Source organism: Salmo salar, chromosome 04 (assembly GCF_965601325.2).
Source record: "Salmo salar chromosome 04, fSalSal1, whole genome shotgun sequence".
Classification (NCBI taxonomy): Eukaryota; Metazoa; Chordata; class Actinopteri; order Salmoniformes; family Salmonidae; genus Salmo; species Salmo salar.
The window spans coordinates 57,331,421-57,351,053 of record NC_138294.1 but is presented as its reverse complement, the minus strand read 5'-3'; the positions used below and the strand labels follow the sequence as shown (position 1 = coordinate 57,351,053).

At 44.3% G+C, this 19,633-nt stretch overlaps 1 protein-coding gene, 3 non-coding genes and 2 pseudogenes across 4 annotated transcripts; 1 reads left to right on the top strand and 5 right to left on the bottom strand.

Annotated features, from left to right (window-relative positions):
* The first annotated feature begins 187 nt into the window (after positions 1-187).
* Positions 188-7,568, top strand: LOC106603242 (short transient receptor potential channel 2-like; annotated as a pseudogene).
* A 4,485-nt stretch (positions 7,569-12,053) lies between these two features.
* Positions 12,054-18,696, bottom strand: rir1 (Ribonucleoside-diphosphate reductase large subunit). The gene is given in 18 exon segments (NM_001140513.1): positions 12,054-12,718; positions 12,997-13,185; positions 13,344-13,439; positions 13,593-13,728; positions 13,865-13,941; positions 14,077-14,298; positions 14,423-14,572; positions 15,166-15,367; positions 15,458-15,537; positions 15,723-15,884; positions 16,097-16,180; positions 16,400-16,541; positions 16,706-16,868; positions 17,069-17,108; positions 17,206-17,366; positions 17,598-17,775; positions 17,887-17,975; positions 18,605-18,696. Coding segments are annotated over 18 exon segments (2,379 nt in total). The 5' UTR covers positions 18,624-18,696; the 3' UTR covers positions 12,054-12,529.
* On the bottom strand, positions 12,788-12,905 carry LOC123742597 (uncharacterized; annotated as a pseudogene).
* On the bottom strand, positions 14,719-14,802 carry LOC123742647 (small nucleolar RNA SNORD83). Its single transcript, XR_006769797.1, has one exon. It is a non-coding gene; the product is annotated as a small nucleolar RNA SNORD83 (small nucleolar RNA).
* trnaa-ugc (transfer RNA alanine (anticodon UGC)) lies at positions 14,898-14,973 on the bottom strand. Its single transcript has one exon. It is a non-coding gene; the product is annotated as a tRNA-Ala (tRNA).
* LOC123742646 (small nucleolar RNA SNORD83) lies at positions 15,972-16,050 on the bottom strand. Its single transcript, XR_006769796.1, has one exon. It is a non-coding gene; the product is annotated as a small nucleolar RNA SNORD83 (small nucleolar RNA).
* Positions 18,697-19,633: the final 937 nt, after the last annotated feature.

The window sequence follows — 19,633 nt, the reverse complement described above, 5'->3', positions numbered from 1 at the left end:
TGTAGTCAGCCGAGAGCACATTACCACAGTGAGCCCAAACAGCAGTCAGCGGACGTCATTGCCGTTCTCTCCTACCAACCTCTTAGCCTCAAGAATAACCAGGGTGCTTGGATTTCCACCGATTAATATGAGGTTACCTTCACACTACGGACAACAATTACTGTCTGTCACTTTCACTAAAGAAACAATGGGAAACCTCAAGGTTAGTGTATTTGAAACAAACTTAGCAAAGAAAAGATGTTAAAATAGATTGAAATATGATGTAAAATGTGTCACAAATGCATGAATTTTGTACTAGAATGTAAGTCAATTTAGTTTATAATACTGCAATAATGAACTTAAATTGTAAAGCTTCTTTCATACATTATTTGCAGCTCAAAGTGCTTTACAATGAGACTACAAATTATTTAAAAAGCAGTAAACAAAATACATACAATGAAAAGAAATGATAGGAATGAATATGAACAGATTTACTAGATTAGAGACCTATTATTGCTGATGGTCTTGATAGCATCTTGCAATTTCATCTAGGGGTGGTCCTCATAGTAACATTACATTTTGTCTACTTATGTCTTCATAATGTTTATTCCTGATAATTTCTCAGATTATAATGCTATTTTGTCCTGTCATACCTTGATACTGCATGGTACTCACAAATTCCCTTTATGAATATCTTAATGTTCATATGTAGACTACCCAGTGCAAACAAATTATTTAATAGTGATTTGTATCATATTGCAGTTTTACTATAAATATTTGTATTAATTAATGGTTTGGATTCAGAAATTTCAAAGCAATGAACTCTCTGTGTCTCCTTGTGGTTTTAGCTGGAGCAATGGCAGGAGATGGTGAACAAGAAGAGGCGTGGATCAGTACCATCCAGGATGGGAACATAATGATGGTGTGTGGCCTGCTGAAGCAGGCGACGGCATTATCCGTCAGCTGGAAGCCCTCAACCTGTCCTGCTGGTCGCCGTCGACACCAACCAGCCCTGTGTGGTGAAGAGGCTCCTCGACTGCCTGGACCAGGAGAAGGGCAACAAGATGGACGTGCAATCCTTCTCCCTGGCCATCTTCGACCACTCCGTTGACGACTTGCAGTTTGCCCCCGGCATGATCCCGCTGACCCTGGCCTGTCAGAAGGACCTGTATGAGATTGTCACCATGCTGACCTAGAAGGGCCACGGCCACACAAGATCACCTGTGCCTGTCTAGAGTGCTGGAATGGGCGGCAGTATGACCTGCTGAAGTTCTCCCTGTCTCAACACCTACCGTGGCATTGACAGTATGGCCTACCTGTCCATCACCTCATACAATGCCATGTTCAGTGCCTTCGGCCTCGGAAAGGAGGTCCGTAATCTTCCAAGAAGGAACGTGAGCTCAAGGTTAGATCCTGTTTGTGCTTATGCCCATATAGTCACTATGCACAAAGTATGTGGTGCATTACCCTGGAACTAATCTCTCTTGGACAGACTATATAAAAATTAAGTATGCAAGATTTAAATTCTGGGTAAACCGAGATTACCCTGGAACAGAAATATAACTATACTGGGCAATGAATGTTTCAATTGTGAGTAACTATAACTTGTTACCATACTATTATGTGTGTGGCTCAGTTGGTAGAGCAGTTGGTAGAGTATGGTGTTTGCAACGCCAGGGTCGTGGGTTCGATTCCCACGGGGGACCAGTACGGAAAAAGAAACGGAAAATAAAAAATGAATGAAATGTATGCATTCACTACTGTAAGTCGCTCTGGATAAGAGCGTCTGCTAAATGACTAAAAATGTAAAAAAAAGTTATTACCATTTTATTCCCTGCTGCCCTATATACATAGACATGGACATGGAATCACTGGCCACTTTAATAATGGAACACTAGTCACTTTAATAATGTTTGCATACTGCTTTACTCCTCTCATATGCCTTCAGAAAGTATTCAGACCCCTTGACTTTTTCCACCTTTTGTTATGTTACAGCCTTGTTCTGAAATTGATTTTTTTTAAATCCTCAGCAATCTACACACAATACCCCATAATGACAAATTGAAAACAGGTTTTTAGAAATGTTTGCAAATGTATAAAAAATACCTTAATTACATAAATATTCAGACCCTTTGCTATGAGACTCGAAATTGAGCTCAGGTGCATCCTGTTTCCATTGATCATACTTGAGAGGTTTCTACAACTTGATTGGAGTCCACCTGCAGTAAATTCAATTGATTGGACATGATTTGGAAAGGCACACACCTGTCTATATATGGTTCCACTGTTGACAGTGCATGTCAGAGCATAAACCAAGCCATGACGTTGAAGGAATTGTTCGTTGAGCTCTGAGACAGGATTGTGTCGAGGCACAGATCTGGGGAAGGGTACTAAAAAATGTCTTCAGCATTCAATATCCCCAAGAACACAGTGGCCTCCTTCATTCTTAAATGGAAGAAGTTTGGAACCACCAAGACTCTTCCTAGAGCTGGCCGCCCGGCCAAACTGAGGAATCGGGGGAGAAGGGCCTTGTCAGGGCGGTGACCAAGAACCCGATGGTCACTCTGACAGAGCTCCAGAGTTCCTCTGTGGAGATGGGAGAACCTTCCAGAAGGACAACCATCTCTGCAGCACTCCACCAATCAAGCCTTAATGGTAGAGTGGCCAGACGGAAGCCACTCCTCAGTAAAATGCACATGACAGCCCGCTTGGAGTTTGCCAAAAGGCACCTAAAGACTCTGACCATGAGAAACAAGATTCTCTAGTCTGATGAAACCAAGATTGAACTCTTTGGCCTGGAAACCTACCACCATCCCTACGGTGAAGCATGGTGGTGGCAGCATCATGCTGTAGGGAAGTTTTTCAGTGGCAGGGACTGGGAGACTAGTCAGGATTGAGACAAAGATGGACGGAGCAAAGTACAGAGAGATCCTTAATGAAAACCTGCTCCAGAGTGCTCAGGACCTCAGACTGGGGCGACGGTTCACCTTCCAACAGGACAACGACCCTAAGCACACAGCCAAGACAATGCAGGAGTGACTTCGGGACAAGTCCCTGAATGTCCTTGAGGGGCCCAGCCAGAGCCCGGACTTGCACCCGATCTAACATCTCTGGAGAGACCTGAAAATAGCTGCATAGCAATGCTCCCCGTCCACTCTGACAGAGCTTGAGAGGATCCGCAGAGAAGAATGGGAGAAATTCCCCAAATACAGGTGTGCCAAGCTTGTAGCGTCATACCCAAGAAGACTCAAGGCTGTAATCGCTGCCAAAGGTGCTTCAACAAAGTACTGAGTAAAGGGTCTGAATACTTATGTAAATGTAATTTCGACTTTATTTTTTTTAACAAATATTTCAAAAAAACTGTTTTTGCTTTGTCATTATGGGTTATGGTGTGTAGATTGAGGAAAAAAATACAATTTAATCAATTTTAGAATAAGGCCGTAACCAAACAAAATGTGGAAAAAGTCCAGGGGTCTGAATACTTTCCGAAGGCACTGCATATACTGTATTCTATTCTACTGTATATTGCTCGTCATAATATTTATATATTTCTTAATTCCATTTTACTTTTAGATTTGTGTGTATTGTGAATTGTTAGATTCTACTGTGAATTGTTAGATACCACTGTTGGAGCTAGGAACACAAGCATTTTGCTACACCCGCAATAACATCTGCATGTGACCAATACAATTTGATTTGATTTATTCTGTGCTGTTATGTGAAGTGTTATTAGGTTGTTTATCTGAGTGGTTGTTTGTGTTATCTCTCCCACAGCCTCAGTACCTGTGTCTGGAGGAGCTGTGCCAGGAATTTGTGGTGGAGCTGCTGGGGATTGTCCTTAACCAGAGTGAGGTCACCACCATCCTGAACAGCTGTGGAGACTGAAACCAGGGCGCCCTTGACCAGCAAGTGTTCGAGGACGGCATCCCAAACCTGACCCGCCTGAGGCTCGCCATAAACTACAATCAGAAACAGGTACAGCCACAGTAATCTATAAACAGAAACAGGTAGAGCCCAGTCATCTATAACCAGAAACAGGTACAGCCACAGTCATCTATAACCAGAAACAGGTAGAGCCCAGTCATCTATAACCAGAAACAGGTACAGCCACAGTCATCTATAACCAGAAACAGGTAGAGCCCAGTCATCTATAACCAGAAACAGGTAGAGCCCAGTCATCTATAACCAGAAACAGGTAGAGCCCAGTCATCTATAACCAGAAACAGGTAGAGCCACAGTCATCTATAACCAGAAACAGGTAGAGCCCAGTCATCTATAATCAGAAACAGGTAGAGCCACAGTCATCTATAACCAGAAACAGGTAGAGCCACAGTCATCTATAACCAGAAACAGGTAGAGCCCAGTCATCTATAACCAGAAACAGGTAGAGCCACAGTCATCTATAACCAGAAACAGGTAGAGCCCAGTCATCTATAACCAGAAACGGGTAGAGCCACAGTCATCTATAACCAGAAACAGGTAGAGCCCAGTCATCTATAACCAGAAACAGGTAGAGCCACAGTCATCTATAACCAGAAACAGGTAGAGCCCAGTCATCTATAACCAGAAACAGGTAGAGCCCAGTCATCTATAACCAGAAACAGGTAGAGCCACAGTCATCTATAACCAGAAACAGGTAGAGCCACAGTCATCTATAACCAGAAACAGGTAGAGCCCAGTCATCTATAACCAGAAACAGGTAGAGCCCAGTCATCTATAATCAGAAACAGGTAGAGCCACAGTCATCTATAACCAGAAACAGGTAGAGCCACAGTCATCTATAACCAGAAACAGGTAGAGCCCAGTCATCTATAACCAGAAACAGGTAGAGCCCAGTCATCTATAACCAGAAACAGGTAGAGCCACAGTCATCTATAACCAGAAACAGGTAGAGCCACAGTCATCTATAACCAGAAACAGGTAGAGCCCAGTCATCTATAACCAGAAACAGGTAGAGCCACAGTCATCTATAACCAAAAACAGGTAGAGCCACAGTCATCTATAACCAGAAACAGGTAGAGCCCAGTCATCTATAACCAGAAACAGGTAGAGCACAGTCATCTATAACCAGAAACAGGTAGAGCACAGTCATCTATAACCAGAAACAGGTAGAGCCCAGTCATCTATAACCAGAAACAGGTAGAGCCACAGTCATCTATAACCAGAAACAGGTAGAGCCCAGTCATCTATAACCAGAAACAGGTAGAGCCACAGTCATCTATAACCAGAAACAGGTAGAGCCCAGTCATCTATAACCAGAAACAGGTAGAGCCACAGTCATCTATAACCAGAAACAGGTAGAGCCCAGTCATCTATAACCAGAAACAGGTAGAGCCACAGTCATCTATAACCAGAAACAGGTAGAGCCCAGTCATCTATAACCAGAAACAGGTAGAGCCCAGTCATCTATAACCAGAAACAGGTAGAGCCACAGTCATCTATAACCAGAAACAGGTAGAGCCCAGTCATCTATAACCAGAAACAGGTAGAGCCACAGTCATCTATAACCAAAAACAGGTAGAGCCACAGTCATCTATAACCAGAAACAGGTAGAGCCCAGTCATCTATAACCAGAAACAGGTAGAGCCCAGTCATCTATAACCAGAAACAGGTAGAGCCACAGTCATCTATAACCAGAAACAGGTAGAGCCCAGTCATCTATAACCAGAAACAGGTAGAGCCACAAGCAGCTACAGAGCTAGTAGATTCTGAGTGGTGTTATTTGGGGTGCTGTTGTCATTGATTTACAGTATAATGAACATGTTCAGTGAGATCGTGCATCCCTCTCTATATGTCCAGTTTGTGAATTGTTGCCACTCTTTCTCTCTCTCTAGTTTTTGGCACACCCTATCTGCCAGCAGGTGTTGTCCTCTATTTGGTGGGGGAACCTGTCTGGCTGGAGGGGAAGCAGGATGAAAGCTGCTGGTGTCTGTGGGGATCTTCTTCCCCATGACCCTCCTCTGCCTCGTCTACTGGATCGCATCCAAGTCCAAGCTCAGATGTCTTGAAGTTCTGTAAAGGTGGTGAAATTGTATGGGCCTTGTGTGACTCTGCTCGGGTCTGTCTTGGGCCTGCAGATGTATGGCTCAGTTGTCTCATGTATTTGCTCTTGCCTATGTTTATACTCCAGTGGAGGTTGCTGAGGAGAGGACGGCTCATAATAATGCCTGGAATGGAGTAAATGGAATGGCATTAAACACATGGAAACAATGTATTTGATACCGTTCCACCTTTTCTGCTCCAGTCATTACCACGAGCCCGTGCTCCCCAATTAAGGGGCCACCAACCTCCTGTGATATATTCTACTGTATGTCTCTCAGGTGGGAAACATACTTTAGATTTCAGTGATTGAGTTTCTTCTTCACTCGGCCTCCTATATGTGGTTCCTCATCACGTTGTTGGGAGAGTCCATCACCATGGAGTTGTATAGAGACCAGTTTGCTTCGCATCAACAGAATATTCTGCACTGCTCATTCCATATGGTGTGGTTGGTCGCTGGGTTAGTTCATTGGTTTACAGAAATGAGTCTCTTCTCTCTCTACCTAGGTTCATGTTCATATTCATGATAATTGGAACAGCTTTCCTCTATGGTATCAATGACATCTATGTTCCTTATGTTGCCCAACTATATTTTGGAAGGTAAAGAAAATGTTGAAGTACACTACTACCTAGCTTCATTCTTGTTAGAGCCCTCATGATAATCATAATCCTCCCAACCCTAACTCCATTCCATAGGTTTAATGAGACTTTTCGTTTCCTTTTTCTGGACCATGTTTGGGGTGGCAAACCAGGACTATATGGACATGTCCGAGTTTGTGGTGGCATGATCCTTTACGGCATCTTCACCCTCGTCATCATGCTGCACAATATGCTCATTGCCATGATCACAAACTCCTGCCAGAAGATTGAGGTGAGATCAGATTAAACTCAAGAAACCTGGCTCTTAGTTTGTCCACCTCAAGGGCAGGATAATGCCTTTGAATGGAAGAAACTGCATCCCAATGTAGCAGATAAAAGTGTTTCAAAGCTCAAATTCTAGACCTTTGTGATTACACAGTAAAGTTTAGGAGAGATTCTAGGATGGGCCCTGACTGCTGCTTACCTGTCCCTCTCAGGATGTCGCTGACATTGAGTGGAAATTTGCCCGATCTAAGCTCTCTGAGTTACTTCAGAGAAGGTCTCACCATCCCCTCCCCTAAGGCCTTTTTCTACCTCATACGGTAGGTTATACTGTGTGTATGTGTGTTATACAGCCAACTTCCTCTACCAACAATAGAACAACCTCTATCTCAAAGGTCAGTTTCATCTCGTATTTCATGTTTATCCCAGGGGTATTTTTCGTTGGATCTGCTGCTGTTGTACTTCAAACTCGACATCAGACTGTCCCTCCCATAACCTCCATGGTAAGAACTCCACCTCAGCTCATTTGACATCGTCTTGCCATACAGACCAATGAGAATGTATCTGTTCCCTTTGTTGTCGTCCAATGGGAAGAAGACGGTGGTGGGTCAGGGGAGAACCAGATACCTTAACGCCAGCAGGTGATCCAGGCTCTGGTGCAGCGTTACAGCCTTCAAGTCTTCAGTTAAGACACGTTTCTGTGTTAAGGTCACAGTTAAACAGAGAGGAAGTACTGACTTGGCCTCACACACACGCACACTCTGTTTAGTACTGTATGTATGTAAAAGCATTGTGCATTCAGTGTCATTGGTTTGGTCTATTCTTAACACCACAGACGTGGTTAATTGGATCACAGCTAACAAGGTAGTGGGCAGGCTGCATGCTGTGATGAAGGCCAACATGCAGGTTCTGGTGGGCTCTGGCCAGGCTGCAGGATACGACCCCAACACTGATGGCTCCTCCATCCTGGGGAAATACATCATGGGAGCCAAGAACAACTTCAGGGGCTTGAACAACAGGCTGGATGACAAACACACACCTTTACTGGTGACTGTGGAGATGGAACATGACAGAAAGGTGGAGATAGAGAGGGATGTAGCAGTGGTGATAGCAGAGGAGGGAGGAATGGAGACAGAACAAGCCAGAAGAGTGGAGATAGGAAAGGAAGGAGGGATAGTGGTCAAACAGGAGGTTTTTCTTTACTTTTTTTATTTTACCTTTATTTAACTAGGCAAGTCAGTTAAGAACAAATTCGTATTTACAATGACAGCCTACCCCGGCCAAATCCAGACGACGCTTGGCCAATTGTGCACCACCGTATGGGACTCCCAATCACAGCCGGATGTGATGCAGTCTGGGTTTGAACCAGGTACTGCAGTGACGCCTCTTGCACTGAGATGCAGTGTCTTAGACCACTTCACCACTTGGGAGCCAAATCCACTGGATTGCCCTTTCCCTTCACCTTCTTCTCCATCATCTCATTGGCGCTTACCTTTTTATATCTGGCCCCAGGTTAAGGTGGGGCCAGATGGAGCAGAACAGGAGGTGGAGCCAGATGGAGCAGAACAGGAGGTGGAGGTGGTGCCAGTTGGAGCAGAACAGGAGGTGGAGCCAGATGGAGCAGAGGTGACGAAACAGGTAGGAGACATGGATGTTGTGACAATGGAGGAGGGGAGAGTTGATGGAGGGAAGGGAGAGAGAAGGGTGGAGGGGGGTAGTGAAGGAGTCAGAGCAGAAAATGGAAAGGAGACAGTGAGGGGAAGGGGGAGATTCGGATATAAAAAGGTAAGCACGAATGAGATGGTGGAGAAGAAGGTGGAGGGAAAGGGCAATCCAGTGGAGGCAGAAGTAAGGATGGAATAAGGTAAAGGGAAAAAGGTAGATCGCAGTGTGGATAATACAATTTGGTGGAAAGGACTTGAAGAAGGTGACAAAAAAGTGAATGAGATGGGAGGACGTGGGAATGAAGGGAAAGTAGACATGGAACTGGGAGATCTGAAAGAGGAAGGTCAAGGTGAACTGAAGGAGAAAAGAGTGGTGGGGAAAATCAACATGGCCGAGTGGTGGATTAAGGGCCCGGGGAGGGCGTTGGAGAACGTGACTAAGAAGAAGGCTGCCACGGCTAGCATGGTGGTGGTGGAGAATACTGCCAGGACTGGGGCAGCAGCTCACAGGACACTGACTTCGGCTCGCAGGAAGGGGAGGGTTCCATCAATGGAGGACCAATGAGAACTGCACATCTGAGTGCATCATCTTCAGATTAGAAGTGTCAGCCAGTTAGCATTGTTTCAGTCAACTCCATAGTCCCTTAATCAAAGCAGCAACATACACTTGCAGTAGGTAGCATAGAACTATTTTGCTGTAAAATGAGCTACAAATCATTCAAAGGCATGCATATACACGCAGGGTTGGGTAGGTTACTTTCTAAATGTAATCCGTTACAATTACTAGTTACCTGTCCAAACTTTTAATCAGCGATGTAATTTTTGGAATATGATTACTTTCCCCTTAAGAGGCATTAGAAGAAGACTAACAGTATCCATCAAACACATTAGGTGTATCATCATAGTGGTCTCTGACTTGTGGTCAGACTCCCTCATGTGGAACAAACTTAAACTTGCACCTTTTTTCAATGCTGAATTGAATGTCATTGAGAAAACAGAAAGGTGTCAATGTATTTATTCACAAAGATCCTTTCTGAATTTAGTAATCTAGTTTTTCAAAGTATCTGTAATCTGATTACAATATTGCTGCTGGTACTCTGATTAGTTTTTTGTAATCAGAGTTCATTTACATTTTAGTCATTTAGCAGACGCTCTTATCCAGAGCGACTTACAGTAGTGAATGCATACATTTCATTTCATGCATTATTTTTTTTGTACTGGCCCCCCGTGGGAATCGAACCCACAACCCTGGTGTTGCACACACCATGCTCTACCAACTGAGCCACAGGGAAGGCCACATGTAATCAGATACTCCACAACCCAGTATACAATATTGTTAAGTGATGTTGCCAAATGAAACTTGATCTGTGAACACCCAGTGATACAGATGTCTGCTCCCATTGGACCACCTGTTTGAGACCGGTAGTAACTCTTATTCATTGTAATTATAGACATTCCAACCTAACAATTAGAAAGGATAGAGAATTACCTTGAAAGTGAACTACAATTTCACTTTGAATACATCTTTTCAAACCAATATTAAAATAACAAAAATATATACAATGTTCATTATATAAAGTAAATAATTTGAGTAAAACTGGCTATACTGTTCTGACAGTCTCTTCCCTGTTGGTCAACCTGGTCTCAGAGCATTTCGTATTATTCTGTATGTGAATCCGAAGTACTCCGTTTAGTATGGTGTGTTACGTTTGGTACGGTTATATAAGACAGATGGTTTACTTAAGGCAAAACAACCTGGTCTCAGAGCATTTCGTATTATTATGTAAGTAATTCCGAGACTCTCCATTTCATATGTTACTTTTCAAATGGTATGTATTAACTTGTGGATATCCATCACCCATTTCAAAACTCAAAATATCAAGCGTGAAAGAAGCCCCATCTTCCTGATACAATTCCCATCAAGTACAAAATAGCATCACCTTGTGCCTTGTACTGTTATTGCTAAACTACTGTATACCTTGACAAAAGTACCACAGGACATTGCATGAACACAAACTTAATTACACTGGGCCTCCCGGGTTGTACAGCGTTTCCTCCGACACATTGGTGCGGCTGGCTTCCGGGTTAAGCGAGCAGTGTGTCAAGAAGCAGTGCAGCTTGGCAGGGTCGTGTTTCAGAGGACGCATGGCTCTAGACTTTCGCCTCTAGCGAGTCCATACGGGAGTTGCCGTTATGGGACAAGAATAACTATCAATTGGATATCATGAAATTGGGGAGAAAAAAAATTATAATAATTACACTGAACAAAAATATAACTAACACACACAAAAAGCTTATTTCTCAAATGTTATACACAAATTTGTTTACAGAGCATTTCCCCTAAGACCAAGAATATCCATCCACCTGACAGGTGTGACATATCAAACTGATTAAACAGCATTATCATTACAGATGCACCTTGTGCTGGGGGACAATAAAAGGCCACTAAAATGTGCAGTTTTGTCACACAACGCCACAGATGTCTCAAGTTAAGGGAGCATGCAATTGGCATGCTGACTGAAGGAATGTCCACCACAGCTGTTGCCAGAGAATTGAATGTTAATGTCTACCATAAGCCGCCTACATTACGTTCAACCGCCCTCACAACCAGACCACGTGTAACCAACCACAGCAGCCCAGGACCTCCATATCTGTTTTTCACATACTACGTCGCCTGAGACCAGCCACCCGGACAGCTGATGAAACTGTGGGTTTGCACAATCTATCAGAAACCATCTCAGGGAAGCTCATCTGCGTGCTCGTCATCCTCACCAGGGTCTTGAACCGACTTAAGTGGACAAATGCTCACCTACAGTTCATCCAAGATGAACATTGGAAGTGTGCTCTCCACGGATGAATCCCAGTTTGTACTGGGCAGATGAGACGTGGGCGAGTGGTTTGCTGAGGTTAACGTTGTGAACAGAGCCCCATGGTGGGGTTTATGGTATGGGCACACAAATGAACACAATTGCATTTTATTGATGGCAATTTGAATGCACAGCGATACCGCGACAAGATCTAGAGGCACTTTGTGATGCCCTTGATCCTACTCCATCACTTCATGTTTCAGCATAATGCACCCCCCATATCGCAAGGATCTGTACAAAATTCCTGGACTGAAAATGTCTCAGCTCTTCCATGGCCTGCATACTCAGACATGTCACCCATTGAGCATGTTTGGAATGCTCAGGATCAACAAATACGACAGTGTGTTCCAGTTCTCGCCAATATCCAGCAACTTCATGCAGCCATTGAAGAGTGGGACATTCCACAGGCCACAATCAACAGCCTGATCAACTCTATACGAAGATGTCACGCAGCATGAGGCAAATGGTGGTCACACCAGATACTGACTGGTTTTCTGATCCATGCCTTTTTTTTTTTAAGGTACAGTATCTGATGAACAGATGCATATCTGTATTCCCAGTTGGGTGAAACCCATAGATTAGGGCCTAAGAAATGTATTTAAATTGACTGATTTCCTTATAGGAACGTTAACTCAGTAAACTCTTCAAATTGTTGCGTTTATATTTTTGTTCAGCATACAAAGCCATTTTAGTTTCCCCACAGGTCAAATACAAAAAAATACTTAGTATACACTGTTGTTTTTGAAGTTCATTCAGCAAGTTATGAGATCTTTAGATTTACATATTAACAATGGAGTAGACAAAAAGTTGGGAAACTCAATCCTATACTAAACAAATCAGACAAACAGATCCACACAGATAAATAGAAAACAGCTTACAGTTAATAATCTGGTATTAGCAGACAGAGCACTATAGTTAGGCTACATTAGCATGCCCACAACACAAACATAAGAGCCTGTTCTATTAAGAGTCTGATCTGACATCAGGGCAGATTACTGTATAATGTTACCTGACCTAAAGGCAATGACAGTGGGGTTCAAAGATCCTGAGGACTTCAGTGGTCCACTGCTATGGTTAATTAACTAAAGAGCGGGGGTAGGGGAAAGAGTGGGGGGCCGTCTAAGAGCCACACATCAGGCAGTCGTCGCGGTTCTCCAGGGAACACACCATAGCGGCTCTGTTGAGCTCCTTGAGCGCCTCCAAGTTCTTAGCCGACTGAGACTCCTTCAGCTTCTCCTTGTTCAGGGTGAACTGGATGGGGTTGGCTGCAGGCTTGGTCCTCAGGTAGTACATGCCCGTCTTCAGACCCTGAGGAGCGGAAGAGAGGTTAGTGGTATTTAATATTTAGCGCTACTTTGATCCTCATAAGTTGCCTCCCTAGCCAATCACGCCAAGTTCCCATCGTTCTGGGTCCTCGGCGTAGACCTGTCACTCTCCGCCCCTCATGACACACGCTCTACACTTTCAGTCGGACTGCAATGCTTCAAGGGGCAGCATCAGCCAGCCATTTTAACACCCGAGTTAAGGATGGCCCTGGGCTAAGAAAATGCAATCTTATAGAAACTTCAATAGGCAAGCTGACTCACCTGCTTCCAGCCGTAGAAGTGCATGCTAGTGAGCTTTCCGTAGTTGGGCTCAGCGATGTGGATGTTGAGAGACTGGCTCTGGTCTATGAAGGCCCCGCGGTCAGCAGCCATCTTCAGAATAGTCTTTTGGGAGATCTCCCACACAGTCTTATACAGCTCCTTCAGGTCATCGGGGATCTCTGCAATACCCTAAAGACAAGTAACAATAGCACGATGACAACTACCAAAAAAGGATAGCGCTTTTAAAATTTAACAAAAAGTTAGACATGACCTTCACAAAATACAGTCAAAAGGGCATAATTGCACTCCGATTGGTCTTCATTGATTGTGATGGTCTGGGTTCTCACCTGGATGGACCCGTTCTGACCAATCAGCTGGTTCTTCATCTCCTCATTCCACAGCCCTCTCTCTGTTAGGTCCTTCAACAGATGGGGGTTCACAATCTGCAGGGAGCGCAAAGAACATTAGTCCTCACATACACACAACTCTAGCTTTTTACACGCCCAAACTCAGAGCCTTCTAGTGTTTGAGTATGCTGTGTATGTGTTTCAGCAGAGGTATAACTGTCTATGGAACCCACAGAGAGTGGTACTGACCTGGAACTCTCCAGAGAGGACTCTGCGGGTGTAGATGTTGCTGGTGTAGGGCTCGATAGACTCGTTGTTGCCCAGGATCTGGGCTGTAGAGGCCGTGGGCATGGGGGCCAGCAGCAGACTGTTCCTCACACCGTGCCTGGAGACGGGGCAGAAGGGCGAGTGAAGTGGTGATGCAAAAGGCGACAACATTTAAATCCACTTGGTTGGTCATGTATGTGTTGAGACTAGCTGTAGTTGGGTTGGTAAAATAGAGGACAAGGTTGAGAACTTACTTGGCAATATTTTCCTTGAGAAGTGTCCAGTCCCACAGGTCAGTTGGGGTTTTGTCCCACATGTTGTACTGAAGGATCTGGGGAAAATAACCATTTAAGCCTGAGACCCACACCAGAACATTCTCCTTAATCCAAAATGAACTATTGACAGGTTAGTTACCCTACACAGGATATCTAACATCTCAGTTAGGTGTAAGGGTGGTGGTACTCACTCCTTTGCTGACAGGGGAGCCTGGGTAGGTCTCGTAGGCACCGAGCTCAGCAGCAAGCTCACAGCTGGACTCCAGGGCAGCGTAGTAGATGGTCTCAAAGATCTGAGTGTTGAGCTTCTGGGCCTCGGCGCTCTCAAAGGGGAAACGCATCAGGATGAAAGCATCAGCAAGACCCTGCACACCGATACCAATGGGCCTGTGGCGCTTGTTGGAGTTCTCAGCCTGGTTAGAAAGGAGGCGAGGCATGGGGCAATCAGTTATTGGTCCACATGAAGATATAACCTGTAGAATCGTCAGTCTTGCTGATCATATTATTAGTATCACTAAGTTGAACGCTAGACATTACCTCGACCACAGGGTAGTAGTTGATCTCAATGATCTTGTTGAGGTTCCTGACGATGACCTTGGTGACGTAGGCCAGCTTGCTGAAGTCAAATGTTCTCTCTGGGGTGACATACATGTTGAGGGCGATGGACGCCAGGTTACACACTGCCACCTGAGATTGGGAAATAGGAGCCAGATAGATTAGCATCAGACTTAGGCCATTTAAACATTTGGTGTGATCCAACATTTATTTTCAACAATATACAAATCAAAGGATGCCATTCAAACAGCTTTGGGATTTAGTATGCATGTTCTCAGAGCCATCAGACTTGGGTGATAGATACAGTGGTGGGTCATCTCTGCGTTGAGCGCTAATGCATATCTATGAGGTCATCCTGTGGCCAGAGTCAATAACACATTTACATTTGAGTCATTTAGCAGACGCTCTTATCCAGAGCAACTTACAGTAGTGAATGCATACATTTTTTTCTCCGTACTGGTCCCCCGTGGGAATCGAACCCACAACCCTGGCGTTGCAAACACCATGCTCTACCAACTGAGCCACACGGGACCAAACAGAGGCTGGTCTCAGGTTGCGTCCAAAATGTCAACCTAATCCTTGTATAGTCCACTACCTTCAACTAGGGCCCCGGATACAGGGAACAGGTGTGGACTTGGCTAAAAGTAGTGCACCAAATATGGAATAGGGTGCAATTTCAGACAGCTTCAGTAGTTCAAACAGTTTAGGTAATCGATTGCCCTCACCTCATCATGGCTGGTGTACTCTACAATTTCAGTACAAAGGTTACTGGACTTAATGGTGCCCAGGTTCTGCTGATTGCTCTTCCTGTTGCATGCGTCCTTGTAAAGCATATAGGGGGTACCCGTTTCAGTCTGGGACTCAATAATGGCATGCCACACCTGCTGGGCCTTCACCACCCGCTTGACCCGACCCTCCTGCTCATACCTGACGAGACAGAGACAGGTCCAGTGAGACATTGCACAGGGAGTAGATTGGTATGGAGCCGTTATACCGGGTCAGGAGCGCCGGTCTTACCTGGTATAGAGCTTCTCAAACTCCTCCCCCCAGCACTCGTCCAGTCCAGGGCAGTCACTGGGGCACATCAGGGACCAGTCCTGTGGGTACGATACACCATTGAGTACTGATATCTTTCAAGAAGATATTCATCTAAACAGAACCACTCCTAATTCCCTTCTTTAATTCAACCTTGAGGAGCGATGTACAAAATATACTAGAGCTTGAATTTCACTAAATTCCATATCTGGTTTGAATACTTTAGTTGATAAATGTTGCTGCATGCCTGGTTGCTCTCCACTCTCTTCATGAAGAGGTCAGGGATCCACATGCCGTAGAACAGATCTCTGGCCCTCTGCTCTTCCTTCCCTGTGTTCTTCTTCAGGTCCAAGAAGTCAAACACATCAAAGTGCCACGGCTCCAGGTACATGGCAAACGCACCAGGTCTCTGAGGAGGGCAATGAGCGGGAGTTAAATGCCTGATGATGGTACAGTAAACAGGCCACAGTCTGAAAGACCGTATGCATGTTCTCAGAGCCATCAGACTTGGGTGATAGATAGTGGGTCATCTCTGCGCAGAGCGCTAATGCATATCTATGAGGTCATCCTGTGGCCAGGGCCAATAACAAAACCTGTATTCAAATCTAATTTCATTCTCACCTTGTTGCCTCCCTGGTCCACATAGCGTGCTGTGTTGTTGTACACTCGGAGCATGGGAACCAGCCCATTGGAATTACCATTTGTCTTAAAAAAAATTAAAACAACAACAAAGAAGCCTCAGTAAATTAGTGACTCGCCAAGCTTCAATGAAACCAGTCATTTTTTTCTCATGTACAAACTTTCCCCATGATCTGGTCAGAGCCATCAATCACGCCAAGTACCCACTGTTCTGGGTCCTCGGCGTAGACATAGCAACACCTCAAGGGGCAGTCTTATTTATGAACGTGATCATGTGATCCTCACCCCAGCAATGTAGCTGCCCGTGGCTCTGATGCAGCTGACTGCCACACCGATGCCCCCTGCGGATTTAGAGATTAGGGCACACTGCTTTAGGGTGTCGTAGATGCCCTCAATGCTGTCATCCTTCATGGCCAACAGGAAACAGCTGAAAAGTCAACAAGGACAACTAATTTAAAACCGGTCAAGCTTTTTTTCCTGGTTTGCACTTAGAATTGTCAAAGACGTAAGTATTTTCTGCAATTCAGTAATCATAGCCATTACACTGAGGAGTAGAATGGCATAAGTAGATCCAAAATATGAAGTGCTTACCTGGACAGTTGTGGGCGGTTGGTGCCAGCGTTGAAGAGTGTGGGCGAAGCGTGGGTGAACCACTTCTCTGACAGCAGGTTGTAAGTCTCGATGACAGCGTCAATGTCAGTCTGATGAATCCCAACTGCCACCCTCATGAGCATGTGCTGGGGTCGCTCGGCGACTACACAAAAACAGAACAGGTCAGCATGAGGGATGGAGCTCATCTGAACCACACACACACACACACAAAAAAACAGCTCTGAAAATGTGCCTGTTTAGCCAGGTGCCACTGGTGATGATCCCTAATCCAATGTAGCATAGGGTCGTATCATGACAAGATGTCAATTCTTACATGTACGTAATTTATTTAACCAGACTCACCTTTCCCATTAATCTTCAGAAGGTACGACCGTTCAAGTGTCTACGTAGAAAACCACAAAAAAGTGTTTACTTTCCAACCATTGCAGAATTTACTTTTAAGTTATTATGGTTTATAAACCATGTACTGTAAAAATGACCTTGAATCCAAAGAAGTTGTAGGAGAAGTCCCGGTCGAAGATGATTGCAGAGTTGAGGCGATCTTTGTTTTCTAGGACAATGTCAAGTGTCTCCTTGGCAACCATGGGAGAGTGGCATCTGTTTAGTGGGTTGACATAGTTGTAGAGATCCTCCACCACATCTAAAACAGCATTGACAGAAAACATCAAGAGATTTCCAGATACCATAGTTTCACACCCAGGGTTTAGAAATGTCTTTTAGGTACCAATTTCTTCAGTTACCAGAAGTGCGATTGTCAGCTCACTGGCAAATTCGACATCTGTGCCACTGAATGAGTGGACTGGCTGAATCTTGGCTACTTTGAGTGAGCCTGATAATGAAGCAATATGCATAACTTGCAAGAGAGACTTACCACTGAACACCTTCTTGGTCTCCTTGTGCAGGTTGGAGACGGCGATGCGGGCAGCCAGGATGGCATAGTCGGGGTGTTTCGTTGTGAGGGTGGCAGCAATCTCTGCAGCCAGTGTGTCCAGCTCCACTGTAGTGACCCCACTGTACAGACCCTGGATGACCTTCATGGTGATCTGGGTCTAAAGGTGGGACAACAGGCAGGGTAAAGGGTGGGTTAGAGAAACACAGCACACAGAAACACTAGAATTATCAAACAACGGAAATACATTGAACATAAAATATTGACTCACTGGATCTACAAAGTCAGAGTTGAGTCCATAGCACAGCTTCTGAATGCGGGAAGTGATCTTATCAAACATGACACGCTCTTCGCGCCCATCTGAAAATTATGTAATGGCGGAAGTGTTAAGCAGAAAATCAACAATAAAATATATGTGCGCGCCATGGAAAAGGAATTTACAAGTCAGTGTCAGTACTTGACACAAAGCTTAAAAACAAAGTTAATTTAGTTATGTAATTGATGGGATAGTCCCGGATACTAGCCAACGTCCTGTTGTGTAACCCAGAAAGCTGCTTTGGGAGAAAAAAGTAACATTTAAGTATTTAAATTGTAACTAACTATATGATTAACTAATTGATGGGATAGTCACGGATACTTCCAATCAAATGACCTAGATAGAAGCACCTAGCTGGCTAGCTACACTACAAAACGTTGGCAAATTTGGCGCCAAATTTGACAAAGGAACATTGCTGCAAGACTGTCAACCTGTTTTGATCGTTCGTTCTTATTAAACGACACGACAGCGGTCTTTATCTAGCTAGCTAACGATTTCAATAACATTAGCTACCTAACTAGGCAAAGTCATTTAACATGATTAATGACAGTACAGTGGCCAACGATATAATACACGTTCAAAAGCTTGCTTGTAAGGAAAAAAAAAAGACAAGAGTCAGTCAAATTACAAACTTAGCTAGCTTTTGCTACTAATCCTACTAGAAATGACCTACCTCGCTTTATCACATGCATGTTGACAAGGGTTGTTTCCTTTCCAGAGAATACGAAAAATAAGAATACTGATATATAGCTTAGAATATACAGAGAGAGTCTCACGCTAACAGCCGTCGAAGACTTCAAGTGCGGAGGATAAACCGCGAATAACCACCTCTTCTTCTATGAAGTTTAACAGCGGTTGGCATCCAATTTGTTGTATTACCGCCACCTACTGGATTGGAGTACAACTTCCTTGTACTATGCTTGAAAAATAAAAATAAATACCCTACCATCTAACACTACACTCACTAATTTCAAAATTATATAAAATAAAATTAACACCACCCTACTCCACTAATTAAATGTATGTATTCCTACCTCATGCAATCATCCTGAAAGGATGGGACATCACCACTTAACACACCCTGTAACTCTTCTGTCAAATCTCGCACACCCAAATACCTCTTTGCAGCTGCCACCCCAACCTCAATTTTCTGTGACTTACATTCCATCCCTGCTGTACAATTGATAACATTGCTATAAATGCTAAAAATCCAATCTTACTGAAACGTATATCACTTTTTGGCCTATCCCTCTATACTGGTATATCTCTCCTACTACTCTCACCGCTCCTCCCCCTTAACCCATCTTCCTCAGCATATGACAACTTCTGCACTACTCTAAACCTGGAAACCTCAACCTGCCTCTCTCACACGGGACATTTCTGATCCCCAGCCACATGGGCACCCCAACAATTAACACATACCACTACTTTCTCCAAAGCTACACATTCCTTTGTCTCCTGCCCTTCTGCAGACTTCTCACACCTATGAACCTCCCTCTAACACACTGCTGCCACATGCCCATAAGCTTGACACCTGTAACAACGTAATGTATTCTGCACAAAAGCTCGTACAGGATAACTGATATATCCCAACATCACTTTCTCAGGCAAAGACTCATCATCAAAACTCAAAAGAACAGACAACGACTCTTCTGTTTCACCGATTACGCCACCCTGTCTGCTTTGCACCAAACGACGAGCA